Raw genomic sequence first — 20,354 nt, 5'->3', positions numbered from 1 at the left:
AGCCTAGCAGAGAGCTTCCCATTACCGTAAGTTTAGGGGGAGCATTATTTTGCTGCATTGTGCTCCAGGGTGAGTGTTTCCTTAGCAGAATGGAATAATCTCAGTTCTATGAGCTAACTCTACCCACATGTCAGTATTGCTACAGACTGAGAAGTATCTGATTTCTGCAGAAATATAAGAGGATTGCCACGTTAACCACTGAAGAATGTTCCAGAGTTCTAGAGATGGATACAGAGCATAAGTAATAAATGAAAATTCACTGCGCATACTTCAGGTTTGACCAGAGCCATGCCAGGTCAGCTGTTACTGTATGATTAAGTGGTTCAGTCCTCAGGTTCACTTCTATCCAGACAGATACGTCAACACCACTTGTGAAACATGGCTGCACAATATAGCTAACAACACTAAACCACTGGCTGAAGTCTCAGGCTGGAAAAAAAGGTTTTTTTACTTCCTACCAAACTCTGTCCTTGCATCTCCCCAAAAGCAACTTAAATAGGGCATCATGATTCCCATCAAGTGCCTAAAATAGCTATTGCTTTACCTTCCTTGTCTTTTGGTGAGACAAACACATAAAAGATTAGATAAATGCATTTTTGCTCTTGTAACAGTGCTTACAAGAATTATTTGTAATTAGTTCCTACTGGGATTTCCTCATCTCTGGTTTGCATATAGTGTATGTATGTAAGTTGTATACATAAATTCACTACATTACATGTGGCCAAGTTGGTCATCAGGTAATTTAGCCCTTTGTAGATGGCCATCAGCACATGCAGCACTGCCAAGAGCTCAACTTCTCTTACTTGAGTTTCTTGCTAATTTTGGTGAACTCCACCAGCCCAGCTTCCATGGGTAACGTCAGCTGTCCAGCTGAAATCATCAACCTGCAGTCTTCAAAAGTGTGATCAGTGACTGGCACATTCAAAGCACTGAAAGAAAGTTAAGGAAAAAGAAAATTCAGTTTCTTATATTAAAATTACTTCTTTGTCTCAGTTTGGCTTTTCTGCTAATACACAAAGCAAATGCTAATTCATTCCTGCACTGCTGCAAGTAGGATAAAGCAATATGTTCCAGGTTGTGAAACCATACTGGGAAACTGCATTATGGCAGTGTCATGATGTTTGCAGCCCAGTAACTTCAAAGAATAAACCACCCAATTAGTTTTGCCAAGAAAGTAATGGAGCAATTTATCCCAGCTTTCCAGGAATTGAACATACTGTGTTCCAGTGTAAGACAATCGTCTTTATGCTCCATGTAAAAACAATCAGGGTGCTTTAAGTGTAGGAATTTGACCCATCTTAGTGAAAATCTAGACCAGTATCTAGGACTTGACTAAACAGTACTTTATGGCTAGGACGTGTATGGAATTTCTGGATATAAAAGTTCTCAAAGACTTTATTCATGACTGATTACATACGTTGCCATGGTTTGTCGGACTCTGTTGGCAAAAAGAATGGGATCATTCTTTTCTTCCTCAGTGGGAACATGAACAGGCAGAAACTGGAAGAGATGAGTTATCCAATCAATTCAATACTCACTTTATTAGCAACATGAATAATTTCTTATTGTTTGGGGTAGGGGAAAAGCAGGAGGAAAAATTTAGCCGTGCAATGAAGGAACCGGACACTAGAGGTCTCAGCTGCCTTAGAAACCATTCCAGCTCCTCTGCCTGAGCCCTACACACCTACATGTGAGATTTAGGCCAAAACTACCTCTCACAAGAGTAGTAGAAGCAGGTTTAATATGACTAATCAAACCCCAAAAGAAAGAAGGTATAATGAACGCATACTTAGTTACAAAATTAAATGCTACATTGCTAGGAATGTGAATCAGAAATACTGTACGCTCCTTTTGAAAGATCCTTTGTAGGTGATGTTATATAGTTGAATAATGTATGAAAGATGTATGTTTTTAAACACACACTGCAGTCCCACCTTGTACCTGTTAATTGTGTCTGTCAGGATCTGACTGATAAGTTTCTTTTAAGTTTACCCTCCATGATGAAAATGTTAAGGCATCAGTTCTGAATTGTAAGTAGAACCCTAACAGGATGCAAGTAACTGTAAAGTCTTGGAAGTCCATTCAGAGTGTAAAAGATCCCAACAAAACTACTCCCTTTCCTCCCAAATCTAGAAAACAACTCAGATCTCTAAACTGCAGTGTTTACTGTTGAGGATTTATGCAGTGTTAATACACAAGAAGTTGAAGTAGCATTACACTAAAAATGCACTGCAGAGGAACTGTTACCTAACATGGCATGAATCAGCATTTGGATTTTCACAAAGTAGTGTGTGTGTAGGAGTATCCTGTTTGTTCTGCTTCAGTCTACAGAGTTTGTTTTCAGGTGTGTTAGCCATGCCTTTTCTCAGTGACGGCTACTTATCTCAATTCTGCTACTCCCCACCCCACATCTTGCCCTTAAATCGCAGAACGCAGCAATTCTAGAATAACTCTAAGGTGTTTCTCCTGGCTTACTGGAAGACACAGCTGCTCATTATGTGTCAGTATGTTTCTGTGGTTACACTGAGGTTGCTGGTACTGCAGTGGTAACTCTCCCATATAAATGAGTTACCCATTTATCCTGAAGAGTCTTTTCAGCTTTATTTTTATGGAATCCTACTCAAAGGGCTATGTTAACTATTTCTTGTTCCTGCTACTATAAATTAAATGGATATGCCCTTCTGTAGAAAGCCATCAGGAGCATTAGCTCTTCAGTATACCTTCTGTAAATATGTGCCTACTGCACGTGCTATACAGCAACAAGGTGATCCCTTAAGATGAATGTCACCATTTCACAACAAAGACAATGCTGCTGATTGTTAGTGGTAGCAACACTGGTTGTATTCACAAAGCTTTGCACGACTGTACTGAATTCTGTGTTTTGCTAATAAACAGCAAAACCTGCCTGGATTCTTCCCATTCCTCTGGGCCCTAAAACAGTTTAGTCCACACTGACAATGCTCCGTGGTCTGGTAAGGAATGTGAAGTAGAACACTTCAAGTGATGGCACCTCAGCTACCTGGCTCCTCACTACTGTGTTTTAAATGCTGACTTTTTGACAGGGAGCAGTTGGTGTACTGATACTGTGAGGTGTGCACGTTGCCTCAGTTGACATTCATCTGTCTTTGCACCGTGCAGCTGATTACAATGATCAAGGGAACAGGTTCATTATACAAGGCTCAGCTTTCTCCCCAATGCAAGCTCCTAGTTGCAGAAACCCTTTATAGTTCAGTCTGGGAAGATGATGACTACAAGGGTACTGTGAAGGAAGCAGGGAAATGGGAAAGTGGGAAAGGAGAGTTGTTATTACCTTTAATAGAACATGTTATAATTCTTAGTTTAAGCATCAGTAAAATGTGGTGACAGTTAGCAAAGCTAACAGTGCTTTAAAAATAAAGGCATTTCTGACAGCTTTCTTTTAGGAACTCGTGAGATTAATATGGACAACAAATATGGACAACAAATCTAAACATACTATTTGCCAAGATTCTGGTCTGGTTGCTGAGACATTTGTTTATTGCTCACTAACAGCAACTAATAATGTGAATAAAGCATTTATGTTAAAGAATCTTAGTACAAACGAATCTGAGTCCAAAAATATTGGTAATTCTTACCTCAACTTCTACTCTTGTGAAGAGCTGGCACAGGGTCATTAGGCACAGCTCTTTTCTGCAAGGAAGAAAGAAAGAGGAAGAAAACCACATTTGTTTAAAAACAAGGTATTTGCATGTCAATAGATAAAATTTTGTAAAGCATCAACAAAGACACAGCCAATACTGGATAATACCGTTCTTAAGTACCTCGCAATGCAGGTCCCTGAAATACTGCTTTCTTCAGGGCTTCTGCCTCTACCTGCTGCTTGCTCCCTGGGCAGGCAACCTGTTGCCATGTATATTAACAGTACTGTACGCTTCCATGGCCAGCAAAATGCGTGCATGTTACTGTCTCTTTAAAGAGGTGAATACATATGGGATTTTACAGCTTTGATTCTGAGAGGCAGCTTTAACTTTTATTCTCTCAACTGCAAAACAGGACCAGTAACTTGCTTCTGCTGAACAGAGCCAAGGATTTGTTAGTATTGGCTAGCCATTTTGCAAATTATAGTAGTGCTTACACAAATGTGTTCATGAAGTGTCAGTATGCTCAGCATCTTCAGTGCTTTTAGAAAAAGTCACCAATTTTAGTATCAATAGGTTGGGAGGGGGGAAAAAACTGTGAAAGAGGGTAAGCATCGTCACTTCCACTTCTGACTTGTTCTTGTCACTTTAATTTTTAAGCAGAGATGCACATTTGCTCTTTAAATCAGGTAAATTCTAACAGAAAACCTTCAAGCAGTCTCTTCCATTCTTGCTTTGGACAAAATAAAAGGGAGAAAAGGAAAAGCCAGACAAACTAAGGGACTCCTTTTACTTTGTGCAGGATTGGTTTTCTAACACATAATACTAGATGTTGTACCCAATGAGGCTCAAAACTAAGAAAGAAGTACTAAGTGAAAGCAGAAACTGGGTCAGGAGATTTCTGAGAAGGAGACTGGTCCTGTCCCATCCTGGCCACAATATCCAGGAAGTTTTACAAAGAACATGATAGTTCTGCATTTTGTTATTGCAGGTTTGTCTGGGGCAGTTTTTTTTTTCCCAGTTCCAGTAACTTTTGTTAAGAATCTCTAGATTCTAACCCATCTTTCCCATCTTCTCACACTATTTTGCCAAGCTGTTCCCTTTATCATCTCACCGGTTTGGATTTGAGCCTCCATCATCCAGCCACCAGGCTTAGAGCTGTTCTTAATTTTTAGGGAATGGGCAGCCTCCTCCCTTCCACATGAATACCTCTGATTTAATTTCTTTCTTCACCTATTCCTATACCATCTCTCATAACTGATGACACAGCTCCTTTTCACTCTTCCCCGAGCACTTGCCCCTCATAAAAACAGATCTAGAAGAACATGTGTCTTGGCTTAGTTGAATCTGTTTGGCAGAATGTTTAACAAGAGGGAAAAAATTCTATATGTAATTTTCAGTAGGATTAAGAAACTTACAGTGAATAACCCTGCCATGTCCAGGTCACAGTATCCTAGGGAAAAACCAAAACACAGAAATGTATGACAAAATCAGATGGAAGTTAGAGAGCAGTTAAAATATAAAACAGGCACAAGTTTAGCAAAAACAGATGATGGTTTTATTGTCAGTCCTGTAGTGAAAATAAAGGTGTCAAGGTGACTAGGATCCCTTGCTTTAAAAATACTGAAACAAGAATGGCAGAATTTTGATAATATCGACAATTGGGAATAAAATTCGTGTCGTTACTTAAATATTTTAAATCATTCTGATCCAAACAAATAGGAAAAAAAATCTAGTAAGACTTTTCTAGAGGACTTCTCCAGTGCCTTTAGAACAGCACTCTCATAAATATGTTTGGTTTAGATTTAAGGACTTTTCTGCCCAGGTAATCTACCCTGCTTTTTCTTTTTTTTTTTTTTTTTCTGCTTTGCTTTTTTCTTATTCTGTGTTTATTACTTCCTATATAAAATCTTCACAGTGTATACTGCAGATCCTTAAATCCTCTCAGTGAAATACAGTACCAATCCCCTTTAGTGGGTCACTGAACTGTTTTGAAATTGATCTGTAAAAGGACTTTGCTAAGGAATCCTTGTAAGTTACAGCAATAACAATCACTTGTTTTTCATCTGAAATACTATTATGAATGAAAGCTTGGTCTTTTCAGGATTTATTGGGTGACCAGGTAATTTTAAGAAGCTAGCAAGTTGCTGTACTTATGTCCCAGCATTACACCTGTCAGTGTAGCAGAGCTGTCTGTCTCTACCCCTGTCCTTGGCAGAAAGCATAAACATTTACTCAGCAAAACAATGGAAGGTTGCAAGAAAAGAGCCATCTGCAAAGCTGCCCTCCTGAGGCGCCTAAAGGAGGGGGAGTTGGAGACACTGCCCGGCTCAGCTCTCCTTTTGTTCTGAACCTCTGCAAGCGCCTTTGTGGTAAGAGTATCTTGAGCTTAAACAAAAAGTGACTGGAAGGGAAGTTGAGTGCATTTTAGGCTTCGCAGTACAGTCTCTGTGGTTTTCCAGCAAGTACCGAGCTTCCGCTGCAGTGCCTTCCCATTCTGCCTCTTGTGCTCTAGCTAAGAAACCCAGCGGTAAGGTTTTCACAATCACAACAGCATCTACACCACAGTGACACTTGGGAAGCCTGGCTGCTTCCAGGAGCTCTCCAATGCTAAAGCTCAGGAAACTCCATACTCCAGTGACAATAGAAAACGTTTGTCACAGGTACGGTTTAAGCCAGGGTTTTGCCTTCCGTTTTAGTAGGCAGTGACAGAAGAATGTTCTGCTTACCAGCTTGTTGGGGTACCGGAGCAGCACAGGTTGTACAGGGACCCGTGGAACAAAGGCACCTGCAATCACAAATTGGAATTGATTGTTAAGATTAAGCTTAATACAGCAGTTGGGAGTTTCATGTAAGATACAGTATCTGGAAGGACAAGTTTTTAAAAGGGTGAGAACAGTGGGAAGCAGGGGGTTTTTGTTTTGGGTTTTTTTACAGGGTGTTGAGTTTTGGTTTTATTTTTAAATCAGCAGCACAACTAGCAAGATGTCAGGACAGAAAAGCTTTGGTCTCCATTTCAAGGAGGAGAAAGCTGCCTAAGATTCCTGGACCATTCAAAGTAATTTTCTGTGTATTATCTCCCCATTGATTTGCATCACTTTCAAATTATTAGATGCTCACAACACTGTTGAGTACTTCCTGAATCTTCCTCTGTCCTGATCACCTTAATAAGTGATAGGCATACAGCACCGTTTTTTTAACTTTATCACTCACTGTACAACAGTAAGAAAGTAGAGCAATATGGTTTTAGCTGAAGCAGAACACAACACTGATGCTATCAAGTACCTTTCTATGTTATAACTAATCTACTGGCCTGCTTTGCAAACCACTATGCAAAGAGGTTTTGTAACTTGGTTGCCAAGTCTGCATAGCAAAATTTACAGGAATCTAAGATGGCATGGCTGTAAGTTGAGCTGAAAGAATATCATAAGTAGCATCTACTGTGGTAGTGTTTCCAATAACTGCAGTCAAGTTTCTGGGTAAATAAACTAGATGAAAATGGTACCATGAAGAAAATCCAACCAACTAACAGTATAAATCGTAGGTGTTTTCATCCTACTAAAACTCTAAAAAACCCCCTGACTAGTATAAAATAGTGGGTTTAGAGCCACTGAAACTGTACTTCTGTAAGCCATTCCTGCAGTGCTGTTGTGGATGATGTACCTGCAGACGTTACAGGCCTTACTAGTACAACCACATTAATATTTCATAGGTTATTTTCTAACAACAATGCGACAGAATCTCTCACCTTGTTTAAACGTGATCAGGCAAGAGCGGTTTGTGCAGGTGCCTTCTGGGAAAATCAGTATCTTGGATTTAGAGAGAAAGAAATACATGTATACACACATTTCATGAAAAGATTATACTTTGGCATTAGTTACATACAGGCTGACTTATACGCAAGCTCTGTGACATGTTACATTGCAGCACAAGAATACCGTTACTATTTCAAAAGGAAATGAACAAATAAGTGAAGGATGCTCACAGTAATACTAACCTGATACAGCTAGATTTGGCAACAAGGGCTTTGTAAGAGAGCAGTTCTGGGGAAAGGCCTTTATCAGTGCAGAAATATGATACAAAAGGCTTTAAGTGTTTCACTTGAAATGTTTAGTGTTGGTAATGATATGAGAATTGCTCCTCTGCAGCTCCCTGTTGAACTGCTGGGTGTATAAACATCAAGGGTCTGGGCTGACACTTAGTGCAGAAGGTACTTGAGTGTTTACAGGCACAGATGCTATCAGTGTGAGTCGAGATGCCGGCTGTGACAGGGAGATCACAGCCTGAGGGGTAGCAGCAAAAGGCAAAGTGAGTGTGTGCATCTGTGATGCAGCTCTCTGAAGGCATTGCACACCACTCACAGCCTCTGAACCTGAATGGTTGAGACACACCAAATACCCAGAAGATTTCTGAATTAGTGGCTGAAAGGTAACGAGATTAGATGTGCAGTGAGCTGAATCCAACCCCCTATGGAACACAAGGAAGCTCTGTGTTTTTCATATCGCTATAGGATCATAAGCAGCATTCAAAAAAAAACCTCAGCACAAGAACTGGTCTGGATCAAAAGATTGTTCAATGTGTGCCCCCACTTCTGTCTGAACAAACAGGTCAAGGCTAGATGAAAGAGGGTAGGTATTGTTACATCACAGCCCAGAGATACAGGCTGTTTGTTCTAAGGTATGATAGACAGCTGCACATACCCATTTACAGTTATGCATTCTGTAATCAGAAAGTGTTCACTAAAGTTATGGACACAGAAATAGGTATGTTTCTGTTTAGCATATGTCACAAGCCCCATAAAACATATTAGGGACTGACCAAAGAGTAAGGAATCACTCCCTCCTTCCCCTTTGTTTTGGTGAAGGGTTGGGAGAAGTGCTAATCAGAATGTCATGCTATTAATAAGCACAAGTTCTGCCCAGCCTGTTGTGTTTAGGAGGGTTAGGAGGAAGCCACTTTTTCTATTGTACTAAGAGAATGCAGCCCAGGCATGCTGAAGAGGGTATGACAGGCATCTTGTGGTTGTTTCTAAAAAAAAAAAAGAAAAAAAAAAGAGTAGGAGGAATGTGTGGCCAGGGCACAGATCTGGAAATCACCCAGCAACACCCACAGTTGTACTGCTGACTTGGAGATTCCCAGATTACTTGACTCACACACCATTTATGCCATCATACATATCTAGTTCGTGTCCCAAGTACAGTATTGGTGTACAGAGAATTCCCCTTTCCTCCCCATGCTGTTTTCAGCAAAGATTGGGTCCTCCAGGGCTTTGCTGGAATCACTTCATCTGTAACAGTTTAGCCAATCATAAGCATCAGTGTAGCTTATAAGCATAGTATTAGAAAACTGACAAATGGGGTAATATGGAGGCTCTACAAATATTTACAGCAGCTTAGAAAAATGCATTTATGAGTCAAAGTAATCTAAACACTCACTAAAAAGCTTTTTGCAGTGAGCTTGCTCAGTAAAAATGATGCATGAAATGCTAACATAATGATAATTCATTTCAAAAAAAGTGGCAAATGTTGGTCTTCCCTATATTAATGTTCTGTTTCCACAGACTATGCAGAAAGTAGAGCAGTAGATTCAGGTCTAGCTCTCAGACAGATACTTGCAACTGAAGTCTGTATTTTCACTTGCCTTTCAATTTTCCTCAAGAGCAGATACTGGAACAAAAGTGAAGGGAAAGTTAACTTTTCTGAGTCATTTAGGAGGCATCCAACTGTGACTAAAGAGATCTTGTGACTTTAGCTAGTGAACTTCTTTGAGTTTTTGAGTAAATTACCCCTTGTACAACCGAAATCAATAACTAATTAAAAACACAATGAGTTTATATTCAAATCTGCACCGGATATATTTAGAGAAAGGTCTCATATCACTGACCATCTTTGTCCAGCAGTATGGCAATGATACTGTGTTCATAGTGCCTGAAGGCAACATGAGACCAGAGTCAGTGCAAGAGAAGAAAGCAGAGAGGCACTACCAAATTAGATGTCAGTACGTTCCCAACTGCTCCAGGTATTTCTTTTTCCAAGGGATGTGGATTTCCATCCTGGCCCTCTGTATGTTGTAAAAGCAGCAGAGTTGCTGCCTCAATGCTCTTCTCTCTCCTGAGGAATGCCTGCTCCATAGCTCTTCAGGACAGAAAGCCATCTGATGCCTACAAGTGCAACAGCAGCTTGCTGCTGAGGAATGACCATGGGAAATACTGTGCAGCATCAGGAATGCTTGCTTCCATGGTTAAATCTTTCCCCAATTCAGACCACTCTATAAGTCTTGGGTTTGGTGCATTATTCACCTAATCACGAGCTCTACTTCAGCTATTCTCCACTTGTAAATTGGTGTCTTATGCTTAAGTACTGTTTGCGCCAGAGCTTGGGCAGCCTGGGTTACCCATCTCATCAGCTGCTCCTCCCCGAACTGTTGCTTTGCAATGCAGGCTCTCAGGCATGAGCTAGCTTGAGAATGCTGGTTCACATATACCAATTCAAGTCATCTGCTACAGTGAAGACAGTATATTAAGAGTTAAATAGGAAGAAGTAAAAGTCAAAAGTATCTGCTTTTGGAACAGCTCTTGGTACTGGCTGGGTTTTAGCTGACACATTTGTCACAAGAAAACCAGCCTCTCCCTTTCCTAAGCTATGCACCTGAGAGCTGACTCTCAGTCATGCACCTGAGAGCTGACTTCATCTTTGTACATCAACAGAATCCTGTTTGACTGGGCACTCGAGATATTATGATGCACAGTGAATATGGAATGTGACTACACAAGAGAAGAGTAGTAGTATATTTATTACCTGTGGCCACTGGCCTCTTGATAATGCCCGCTTGGTTATCTCGGTGACCGTATTCTTCCGTGAATCAGGGTCTTGACGAGAAACTGATACAGGCTGAAGGGAACTTAGAATTGCTGTGAAAGAGATAAAAGCTTCTATTTGTCTGACACCAGTGCTTAGAAAACACATGGCTTCAAGGCTGTCTTGTAGCAAAACTTTGTTATTCTCATACTAGGAGACTGACTCCGCACAAACAACTTTCAGACTAAATAGATGAGGGTTATTATCATCTTCATTCCACAAAACAGGAAGACAAAGAAGACATTGCCAGCTGAGGAGCTTTACAGTAGGTATAAACATGCCAAATTCACCCAAACACATTCTACTACTATTACTGTTATTTGTCATTGAGCATTTCCAGTCAGTTCTCAGGAAGAGACCTGGTGGGGTCTCCGCTCATGGGCCACACTCATGACTGAGCATGCAGTCATGAAGCTGCAACCAGCAGGTGGTTTTGAGTCTCTGCTGAAAGAAGTAAGACATCCCTTTTCTGTTACAAAGCATGTACAGCTTCTGTGTAAATTACAGGAAAACAACCCCTCATTTAATCAGAAGTCTACATCAGAATGTGTGGAACAATATATTGAGATGTGATGAGAAACTTGGAGAAGAATTATCTTCTGTGTCCCACTCCTGTGCTTTTAAGAGAAGATCAATGTATTATCAGTTAGATTATTTCCTACAAGTACACTTTCTGACACTGACCTTGGCTTTGGGTTACTGTACAGCCAGCAGAAAGTCTACAGGCTAATTCTAGTAATAATGCAAAAGGGGATTCTTCTTGTGCCAAAAGGATGAGAAAATAATAGAAGCATGAGTCATCTGATCTTTTCCATTCTCTGCATTTCCTTTTTGAGTAACTTCTCTTTATTCTTTCCCTGTTTGACTCCCATTAAAAAAAAAAACCAAAAAAACAAACCCGTGGCAGTGCCTGCAAGCTTAAAGTTAGAATTATGGTATTCTTCAGACTGCTGTAGTTTGGGAGTGTTTCAAAATGACCTTCACTAACCCGTGTGCTACATCTGAGTGCCACGCTGGGAAAAGTCAGCAATCAGACAGATTTCTCAAGCTGCCTGCTAGGGAAATTTTAACAGAAAGCTTCTAGCCTGAGCAATTACAAAGAATGCTTTCAGTATACAGCACATCTGGAGCAATGCTGGTTTTCATAGCTGGAAAGAAAGAGGAAACTTTTAGAAATTTTGACCAATCTAGAAAAATAATTTGTCACAGGGAATAATCTGTCACTATCCTTGGAACCTAAGGATTTAAAACCTCTGCCCCTAAATTGCTTTCAGAGGTAAGACTTCTTTGGCCTCCTGTCAAATAGCTGACTTGTAACATTCCATTTTTTCAGAAATACTTACTGCCGAATACTGGACTTGACAGGTTCTCTGCTCTGGACACTACTGATGGCATTCCAGTTAGGGCACAAATAATGGCATCAAAAAAGCTTGAATGAGGAGCTGCAACAAAGATTGGAGCTTCCAGCAGACTTGCTACTTTTCCTTTGACTTTAACTTGGAAACCCATTATGAAGAACAATGTACGAGTTAGGCCTGAGAGGGTTGTCTTGATCATCCTCCTTGTAAACAGAAGCACAAAAAGAATAATCCATTTTATAGTTAGCATTTCTTTTACACTTTAAAAGAAAAGCCCACATGAGATTTCCTGCTTCTCACCGGCCACAGGGCAGCAGAACTGCTCACCCAGAGAGCATAGGGCTGAAGGGGAGTGAGTAGGGGCAGGGAAGGGAACACTATCTTTTCATGTTGAAAGCAGATAATATTTTTAAAGATCAGGCAATGCACAGCATCTTGCTAATCCCTCCTCCCACCTACTCTGGTTCTCTTGCCCCATTTTATAGCATTGTAGCATAACGCTGTTGCAAGGGGAGGGTGGGTGATTAGCAGATTCTATCTCCTTTTTGTAAGAACTTGGGTAATTCTAATACTGTTCTTTTGGTTTTAAACAAGATTAAATGACAGTGTTCCCTTAGTGGAACATGTTCCCATCATGGGAATCTCCATAATCTCTTTACCCTGTTAGAATTCATTTCCTGTGTTGTCTCCTCCTGCGTGCAGCTGCAATGCGTCACAGCTAGAAGGAACTTCATTACTCTGAGGTCAGAAGCTGACTGACTGAAACCCAGAACCCACAAAGGCGGCTGTAAAATACTCCTTCAAGGGCAAGATAGCTGAGAGGAGCTGTCAGATCTAATTTTGTCATAAATTACAGCACAGCAGGAACGACAAAGGTTACACAGAAACTCAGACTATATCACATTACCCAATAGTTTTCTTAATGTGATTCTTTTCTCAAATATTCCTATCAGTATTACTACTAAAATGTCCTGGCTTACAAATAGTCTATAAATATTTTTATACCAATGTGTTTTAGCCTCAAGAAAATTCAAAATCTACCTCTTAAAAATGCTCCACTATTGTAAACTACAGTCATCAAAAAGTTGCTTCACCTAAATGGATAAAACAAAGATTTGGCTGAGGATGACTCTTTAATCCAAAGAAGGAGAGGAGTAACAGTAGGAAAAAACTGCTTTAGGCCCTGGCTTTGTGTTATTAAAAAAAAAAAACAAACACAAAAGACAACCAAAAAACCCCCAGCACAGAGTTTTCACAAATATTGGTCACTTTTTACCTTCTCCATCCTGTAAGCGGCACTGATCCTTTTCCAGGGTGACAGAAGGTCGCTATTGATGCAAACAGCCATGCTAGCAGTAAAATGAATGTAATGAATATGGCACGGATGGGTAGCAAAATGATCCCCTGAAGAACAGTCTAGGAAAAAAGAGGGGAAAACAAACCCTAAGGAATTGTATAAACAGTAATGACACTGATATCTGTGTAGTCACATTATATGGACATATACTAACATTACTGCTATGTGATTTTGTGTGGAAAGCAGTCATGATTCCAGGATTCATATGGGGAAGTCAGTCAGCCGCAGTATTTAATTTTCACTTTTGGGTTCCCACTTCAGCTAGAACTGGAGTTTTCAGCCTCATGTTGTTAGAAGGAGTGTTGCTGACTTTACCTCAGAGTTGGTCTGCAGCATACAACCAGCCCAGAGGAGTCTGCCCACCTCTGAGCCTCCTGTCAGTAGCTGCCTGTCTAGAAGCCAAGTGGGGTTATTAAGATGACTGATATGTACTCTTGCCCTTTCCAAGTCAAATCTCGTGTTTAGTCACACTATTGCAGCAAGTGATCCTCCCTGCTACTGCCTGGCGTGGTACACATGCAACTCAACTTCGTTCCCCCTAGTCAGGACTTCAGCAAAATGAAATCTTGAGTAGAACTGAATCTGTGGCTTAAGGTAAAGGTTCAGGCTTTGCAGTGCCAGTGGAGCAAGCTCTTGGCCCATTGCCTTTGGCAGTGAGCGGTTTGCTTACCACCCGCTGTAAACACACAGCAGAACCCTTCTGATTATGAAGATTAACTTATTGCCTCTTGTTTGAAGCATCTTGTGTATTAACCTCAGTCCTGGGACTTCCTTGAATTTTTCAGGGTAAATTGAGAAAGCTTAGTTCCCTTTCCTCCCTGCAGTTAGGAAACTGTTACTAGCTTGCTTTACCATGAAGCAGAAGAAATTATTGAGAGAGTTCCGCTATGGTCACAGACAGCCCAGCTAGGCAGCAAAATGCTTCTTCAGTTCTTCATAGATGTTTTTAAGGGCAGTGGAGGAAAGGGAAGGCAAAACACTAACGTGCCCTGGTTGCAAATAATCCTTAAACACCACTCCCAGACCCTCTGAGGAATTCATAGCTTGTGTTTGTTCATGCACAGCTCGGGGAGACAGGTGTATTGGCACAAGGTTGTTAACAGACAGCTGTGGTACATGGCAAGGCAAGGAGGAATTCTTAACTGCTTAACCCTAGTGAATTAAGTTAGAAACTATATCCTGGAGGTTGGCGCAACACAGCACTATGCAGATTGAGCAAGCACAGGTCTGGAAGGCAGGTGAGCTGTGTCAGCATGTGGAATTCGTAGCCTGACATCCCTGGTGCCTAGGGGTAAAGGGTTCAACTCCTTTGGTGCCTACTCCAGCTCAGCTACTACTCACCAATGAGGATCAGCTCTGTATGTGCACAAACATACACACCAAAGCAGAAGTGTCATAGTACTTTTTAAAAAAAATTTTTTATCTGTGCTGTATTTCTAGAAAACACACAGGAGAGGGCATCGCTAGTCACCAACTGACAGCTCCACCAGCTCAGAAGTACTGAAGAATTTGTTGGAGGATAGTTATGTTAGTTTGACTTCTGGTTGTGAGCTTACTATCCTTTAAGCTTTACTATTTTTAAAGAAATTCTACAACAACAGTGTTCCTTTCTCAAAATCAGATTTTCTAGCCAGCTTTCTAGCAATGGCTACTTGCTGTACAGGAAAAGCAAAGCTTTTAGTAAGAAGGAAGCTTTACAAAATAGTTTGCAACTTACGTCCCTGAGGTATGATTGGTATGCAACACTGTGGACTTCAAGTTACCCCTTTAAAATACGAACAAGTGTTTGTAGTGCGTTTGGAATATAAGCAACTTTGAGCATTATTTATCCAATTCTTGATATAGTAGGTTGGTTCTAATTTTATTTCCATCACAATTACATCCCTGCCATCCTCACATAATGCCCTCTTAGTGTGCTCTCATTCAGGAGAGGATCTGTCTCTAAAATCAGTGATACTCATGAGGATTAACAGGAATTTTGGGCCTTTGGGACTCAGCAGCTCTGTGTTACGAAAGGCATGGTGACAACTGACCAGGGATGGTAGTGGATGCCCAATGTAAATTAGGATGAGTATGAGAAGCAAATACACAATGTTGATGCTTATGTTCTGTAAGCACTGCCATTGTAGTGGCACTGTAGCAGCTTTTCAGGAGACATATGAACTTTCAGTTATTTCCTTCTTTTATATAACAGCGGTATATCACTAGCTATGGAATTATAGCCATAACTTCATGGACAGCAGCAAAAGGACTGCTCTGGATTGCAGAAAGTGGGTTCAGTAGCTGTGTATGAGAGATTTGGCCCTCAAGATCTATTGCCCTCACTCTCTCTGGTCCCAGTTGTGATGAATCTGAAAAAAACATGTAGTGAGTTAAACCAACCAAGCTTCTTGTTCATGTCCCCAAATTGGATGTGTCTTGCTTCTCTGTATGCTTCTTCTCTTGGACTAGGATACACAGTCCAAGTTAAACTTTTCATCTGCATCCAGAATGGGCAACATAACCATATATATCAGTGTGTTTTGACTTTAAATATTTTTTTCTTTATGAAAAAAGAATATATGTGCGTTAACCTACACTGAAAAATAAAGGATGCAATAGCAAAAGCAAAACAATCCTTTCCTCAGAACTTTAATAAAGTCATTAATCTATTTTAGGCAGATGTGCAGGTGATACTGATTTGCTGATGCAAGCTATTGGCTTTCTAGGCCACTGTGTAATGAGACAGAATTGGTTTCTGCTCCATCAGCTGCAGCGCAGGGTAAGAAAAGGACAGAAAAGAGAAAGGTCAAGGTAGACTAGAAAAGAAAAAGTATAGGAGAAACATATAGAATAACATAGAGGGCCAAAGTTTAGTAACTGCTAAGTAGGATCAGAGCCACTCCAGCTTCTGTCTACAGTAATCACAGAGACAGAATAATTCTGAGTCATCCAAAGAGGCTTTTCCCACATTTGGAACCACCCATGTACTTTGTAGTTAAGGTATCTGCAACAACCACACATCCTGTCCCTGCAGCTGTTACGGACACCTGCAGTAGTCCTTGCAGTCCACATTGTGCTCCCACAGCTGACTGACTCTTGAGCAAAGCATGGAATTACACTGTCACTGATGTCAGGAACCAGCGAAAGGGAAAAGCAGGTCTATCTGAAAGCCACAGAATTCAGTTTGAAATTTTGTTCAGCTTGAGCTGCTGCCAAGTTATCTAGGAAGCAGCAGAAGCACAGGCTGGGGACTAGAAGGAAGGCCAACTCAGCTGAGCTCCTGTCGTCTGAAACTGGTCAGATGGACTGTCTCCCAAAGCAGCACAGATGTAGCAAGACAGGGTCTTCCACGAGCATCCACAGTCTGTCCAGCTCTGCCAAGCAGTCTAGGTGCTTGCTTCCAAGCACAGGGGTAAAAATAATGCTTTTAGCGTGCTGACTGTGCCATTATGTAGTTCACCAGTACATAAATCCACTGAAGAAAGTGGAGTCTAGTAATGACTTAACCAGTATTTGTGCTTTGCAGTTGCAGTTCAGAAGTCAGGAGGGTGAGTGAGCGATCAGGATGAACAGAAGTAAAACTAAAATCAAAGTCCCAACAATGAACTGCAGTCACAACTGTTTTAAAATCTTGTTTGGCATGTGCAGATGTTTAGGACCTCACAACTGATCTTTGTTCTATGTTATGAAGACAAAGATCTGATTGGCTGGGAAACTATTAGAAGCGCAAGGAGTGCCAAAAATTTGTAAGGTCTTCCTACTCTGCTTTTCAGTCTGGCTACAGCCTGGTCAAGTGAAATGCAAACAGGAGCCTGTCTCCCTTTCAAGCTCCACTCATACTGGGACAGCAACCATTCACATTTGAGTTCATCAACATAGGAAAATCTAGCTGTGAGCTCCCAGAGAGAATAAATTCTATCTGTTTTTATCACTGTATGTTAAAGGATTAGCTTAGACTAGGGAGAATATAAGACAACAATCCTTTAGCATGCAAGAGTGGAGATCCATCACACAATTTAAATGGAAAGAGAAGGGACACTTCCCTTTTCCAAAGTTTATAGTACCACTGTCAGGTAAGGCTCTGACTCCCAGCTGGTCCAAAACGCAGTGCTGGTCAAGAGAGGAGCAGATGTTTACAGGATAAAGCAGGCAGTAGGAACTATCCTAGTGTCTGTGACTGTATGGGAAAATGAACAGAAGGGAGCAACACACAATACAAAAAGGTCGTCTCTCTTGTGGTGTTCTGCACAATTCTGTGACTACTGCAGTTTCGCTTCAAAGCAAAACCAGACCCGGACCCAGCCAGGTGCTTTTTCTTCCAGGGGCATTGTGGACTTATGTACAGAGTGTATCTTGCTCTAGGACACAGCACGTTTTTCATCCCTTCCTCCTGAAGGGAAAAAATAGGATGTACTTATTATTATGGCTAAACTGCTAACTGTAGGATCAAGCTGCAAGGTTTTGAAAGTAGTCTGTGTATCTTCTAGAACAGCCAGTGCAGAAAGCTGTCCATTCCTGGAACCTCATTAAGAGACTGGTTTCTTTACCTCAGGGTTCATGCCTACAGCTGCAGATTCAGATGCACTTGAAATGTGTTTCAGGCTGTTGATTAAAAATAGGGGATAAAAGGATTTGACATAGTTTTCTCAGCTTTCTCACATTTCCTCCACCCTGCTACCTTCAGGGCAAACGTTGTTTTTAACTTGAGGAAGAGCTACATGAACATAAAACATTTAGTCGCGCATCAGCCTGGGATATTTATGACAATCAGCAGAAAATGCTGTAAGTTTACCTATATGCTGACGCCCTCACTGAGATGTCAGTTCCTGTTTGGTTCACCAGCTCAGTTTTTGGAAAGTATGTTTTTAAAAATCAAATCTTTCTTAATGGTAACAGTACCCTGTAAGACTTGTGTGCGCTCACAGACGAGCTGTACTCAGATGGCTGTCCTCAAAATGAGCTGTACTCAAATTTGGCTCAGATGCCTCATTTGATTCACCCAGTGACACTAGTCAGTAACCCAGTGGAACGGAGGATACTGTTTTGGTGTCCACACTGCAATAAGCCCCACTCCAGGCTTAAAATCAGTCTAAAGAAAGGTAAGCATCTGAAACAGGATTACTGTATAAAGTTATTTCCTATTTTAGCTTATCATATCAGAGAAGTTATCATCATCTTCAATCTAAAGCTGAGGCATCTGACTTGACAGATAGATGCACAATATTTAATTCTTGTGATTCAAACAGGATGCAAACCAGAGTCAAAACAGACCCCGCGACGCATTATCTGTCTGCAATCATTGTGCACATCTTTTCCAAAACTTGTTGCAAATCTTGTGTTAGAAGTTGAAGTTTGGAGCCTGTGTGTGGGTAGACCAGGCATTCAGTTTGCGGGCTCCGTGGAGCAATGGCTTGCGGAACTTCCTTTCAGAAGACAGGGGCTTCTTTATGCTCAACACCTTTTCGCCTTTGACTATCTGCATAATTCATTTCCTGCTGGTTATCGCTAGGCTGGATAAGGAAGCAAACCGTGCCGTATCGGGAAGGCAGTACCCTTTCCCGGAAAAGCCAGGCGCTGGGGATGTTCTCCTGAGAGTCAGGCTTGCCTCTGTCCCTTCAGAGGTCAGCACCGGGACCGGCTGCGGGGCAGGCCCAGCTCCGGACAGGCACGGAGCGGGTTCGGCGGGGCTGGCGGCAGTTCCGCGCGGTATCGCTTCACACAGTCGCGTTCCCCCATCGGAAGGAGGTCTTCTAGCGCGACCGCTGACCTTGACACCGCGTAGGTGACAACCCCCTGCCTCGGAGCGGCGAAAGCAGCGCAGCCAGCGTGCGCCGGGGCCACAAGCCTCCCCGCCGCCGGCCGCGCTCCCGGCCGCGCCAATGCGCATCCCAGCGCCGGGCGGCCCCAGCCCGGTCCCGGCCCGCCGGGCAGGGCGCGCCCCGGCGCCCTCTCACGCCCGCGCCGCCAGCCTTACCCGCAGCTTGTCTTTGACGCTCAGGCGCCCCGGGTGGACGAAGGGGTTGGGGATGGTGGGCGGGTAGAAGGACTGCTGTCTGGGCAGCGGCAGCACCCGCTGCGCCATGCTCCCGCCGCGCGCCGCCAGCACGGGCGATTGCGCATGAGCCGCCGGGGGGGCTCGCGGCGGCGCAGCCCGCCTCGCCTTGCCTCACCTCAGCCGGCCCCGCGCGCCTCGGGCAGCCCCGCCTCGGGGCAGGTGAGGGCGGGCCGGGCCGGGCCGGGCCGGCCGTGGCGCGCGCCTCGGGAGGGGACGGTGCTGAGGCGGGAGCTGCCGGGCGGAAACCCGAGGGAGGTGCTGAGGCTTCCTGCTCGCTGCCGGGCAGCCCCGGGTGCCCAGCCCGCTCCTTCTTCCTGCCCCGTCGCTGCTCCGCGCGGACCGTTGCCGTGCGGGACTCCTGTGAGCGCTGCCAGTCGCTGAGGCGATGTCAGCTGCGCCACACCGCAGGCGCGTTGTTCATAAGCGGTGTGTTACCTGAGGCAGAAAAGAGGCACAGTCAGTCACGGTACACAGCTGAAGCCGTTTCTAGGTGAAAGATGCGTTTCCCGCACCGCAGGAAGCTGCCGCGGGGATTCTGGGCTTGAGTAGGTGAGGTCTAGAGATCCGCCGCAGCCTGGGTTCGCACGGGGTCTCATCCCGCACTGGGATGCGCCGTGAGCAGGGACAGGCGGTGCCAAGGGCCGCCGAGGGCGGGCGGGCCGGGCGGCTCAAGCAGAGGAGTGCTGCGAACCACCCCGTTCTCCGGAGCCTTCTGCCAGCCACGCACCTTCCATCGCGAACGCCCCTGCTTCTGGTTTCAGCCCAAAAAGAAGTCTCGCCTGACTGTCTGTAGGAAACACAGGGTAAACGGCTGTTATGGTGGGGGCGAGCCGCCAGGCTCTGTGCAGAGCGCGGGCCTGACACTGGGACCCAGCCTCTTAGGTGACATTGGTTCCGATGCTTTTCCCTTTCCTGTATCTGTCCTTCACACAAAACCATTGGTACTTCCTAACACAACATTGATCTCTGTGTTGCTGGACTGTTTATATAGCTGTAACAAAAATAATTATAAATGTCTCCTCGTTTAGCTTCCAGTTTAGACATGACTGCTTCCACAAAGCTTCCACATAATCTGAATGAATAAAACAATTATTTTAAAACTAATGTTTGTTTGTGTTTTGCAACTGC

General features: G+C 43.0%; 1 protein-coding gene across 1 annotated transcript in view; it reads right to left on the bottom strand.

Moving 5' to 3' along the window:
* The window catches only part of LPCAT2 (lysophosphatidylcholine acyltransferase 2), a 30,448-nt gene extending 11,189 nt beyond the window's left edge, over positions 1-19,259 (bottom strand). The window contains exons 1-10 of the mRNA XM_084270244.1: positions 19,146-19,259; positions 13,109-13,248; positions 11,818-12,035; positions 10,415-10,527; positions 7,366-7,426; positions 6,347-6,405; positions 5,036-5,070; positions 3,615-3,669; positions 1,418-1,500; positions 804-929 (exon numbers count right to left, since the gene is read on the bottom strand). Of these exons, the coding sequence (XP_084126370.1) occupies positions 804-929; positions 1,418-1,500; positions 3,615-3,669; positions 5,036-5,070; positions 6,347-6,405; positions 7,366-7,426; positions 10,415-10,527; positions 11,818-12,035; positions 13,109-13,248; positions 19,146-19,253 (998 nt within the window). The 5' untranslated portion in view covers positions 19,254-19,259. The remainder of the gene's footprint in view (positions 1-803; positions 930-1,417; positions 1,501-3,614; positions 3,670-5,035; positions 5,071-6,346; positions 6,406-7,365; positions 7,427-10,414; positions 10,528-11,817; positions 12,036-13,108; positions 13,249-19,145) is intronic.
* Positions 19,260-20,354: the final 1,095 nt, after the last annotated feature.

This window comes from Gallinula chloropus (genome assembly GCF_964237585.1).
Source record: "Gallinula chloropus genome assembly, chromosome: 13".
Lineage (NCBI taxonomy): Eukaryota > Metazoa > Chordata > Aves > Gruiformes > Rallidae > Gallinula > Gallinula chloropus.
The sequence above is the reverse complement of the archived record's forward strand: the minus strand, read 5'-3'. Positions and strand labels throughout refer to the sequence as shown.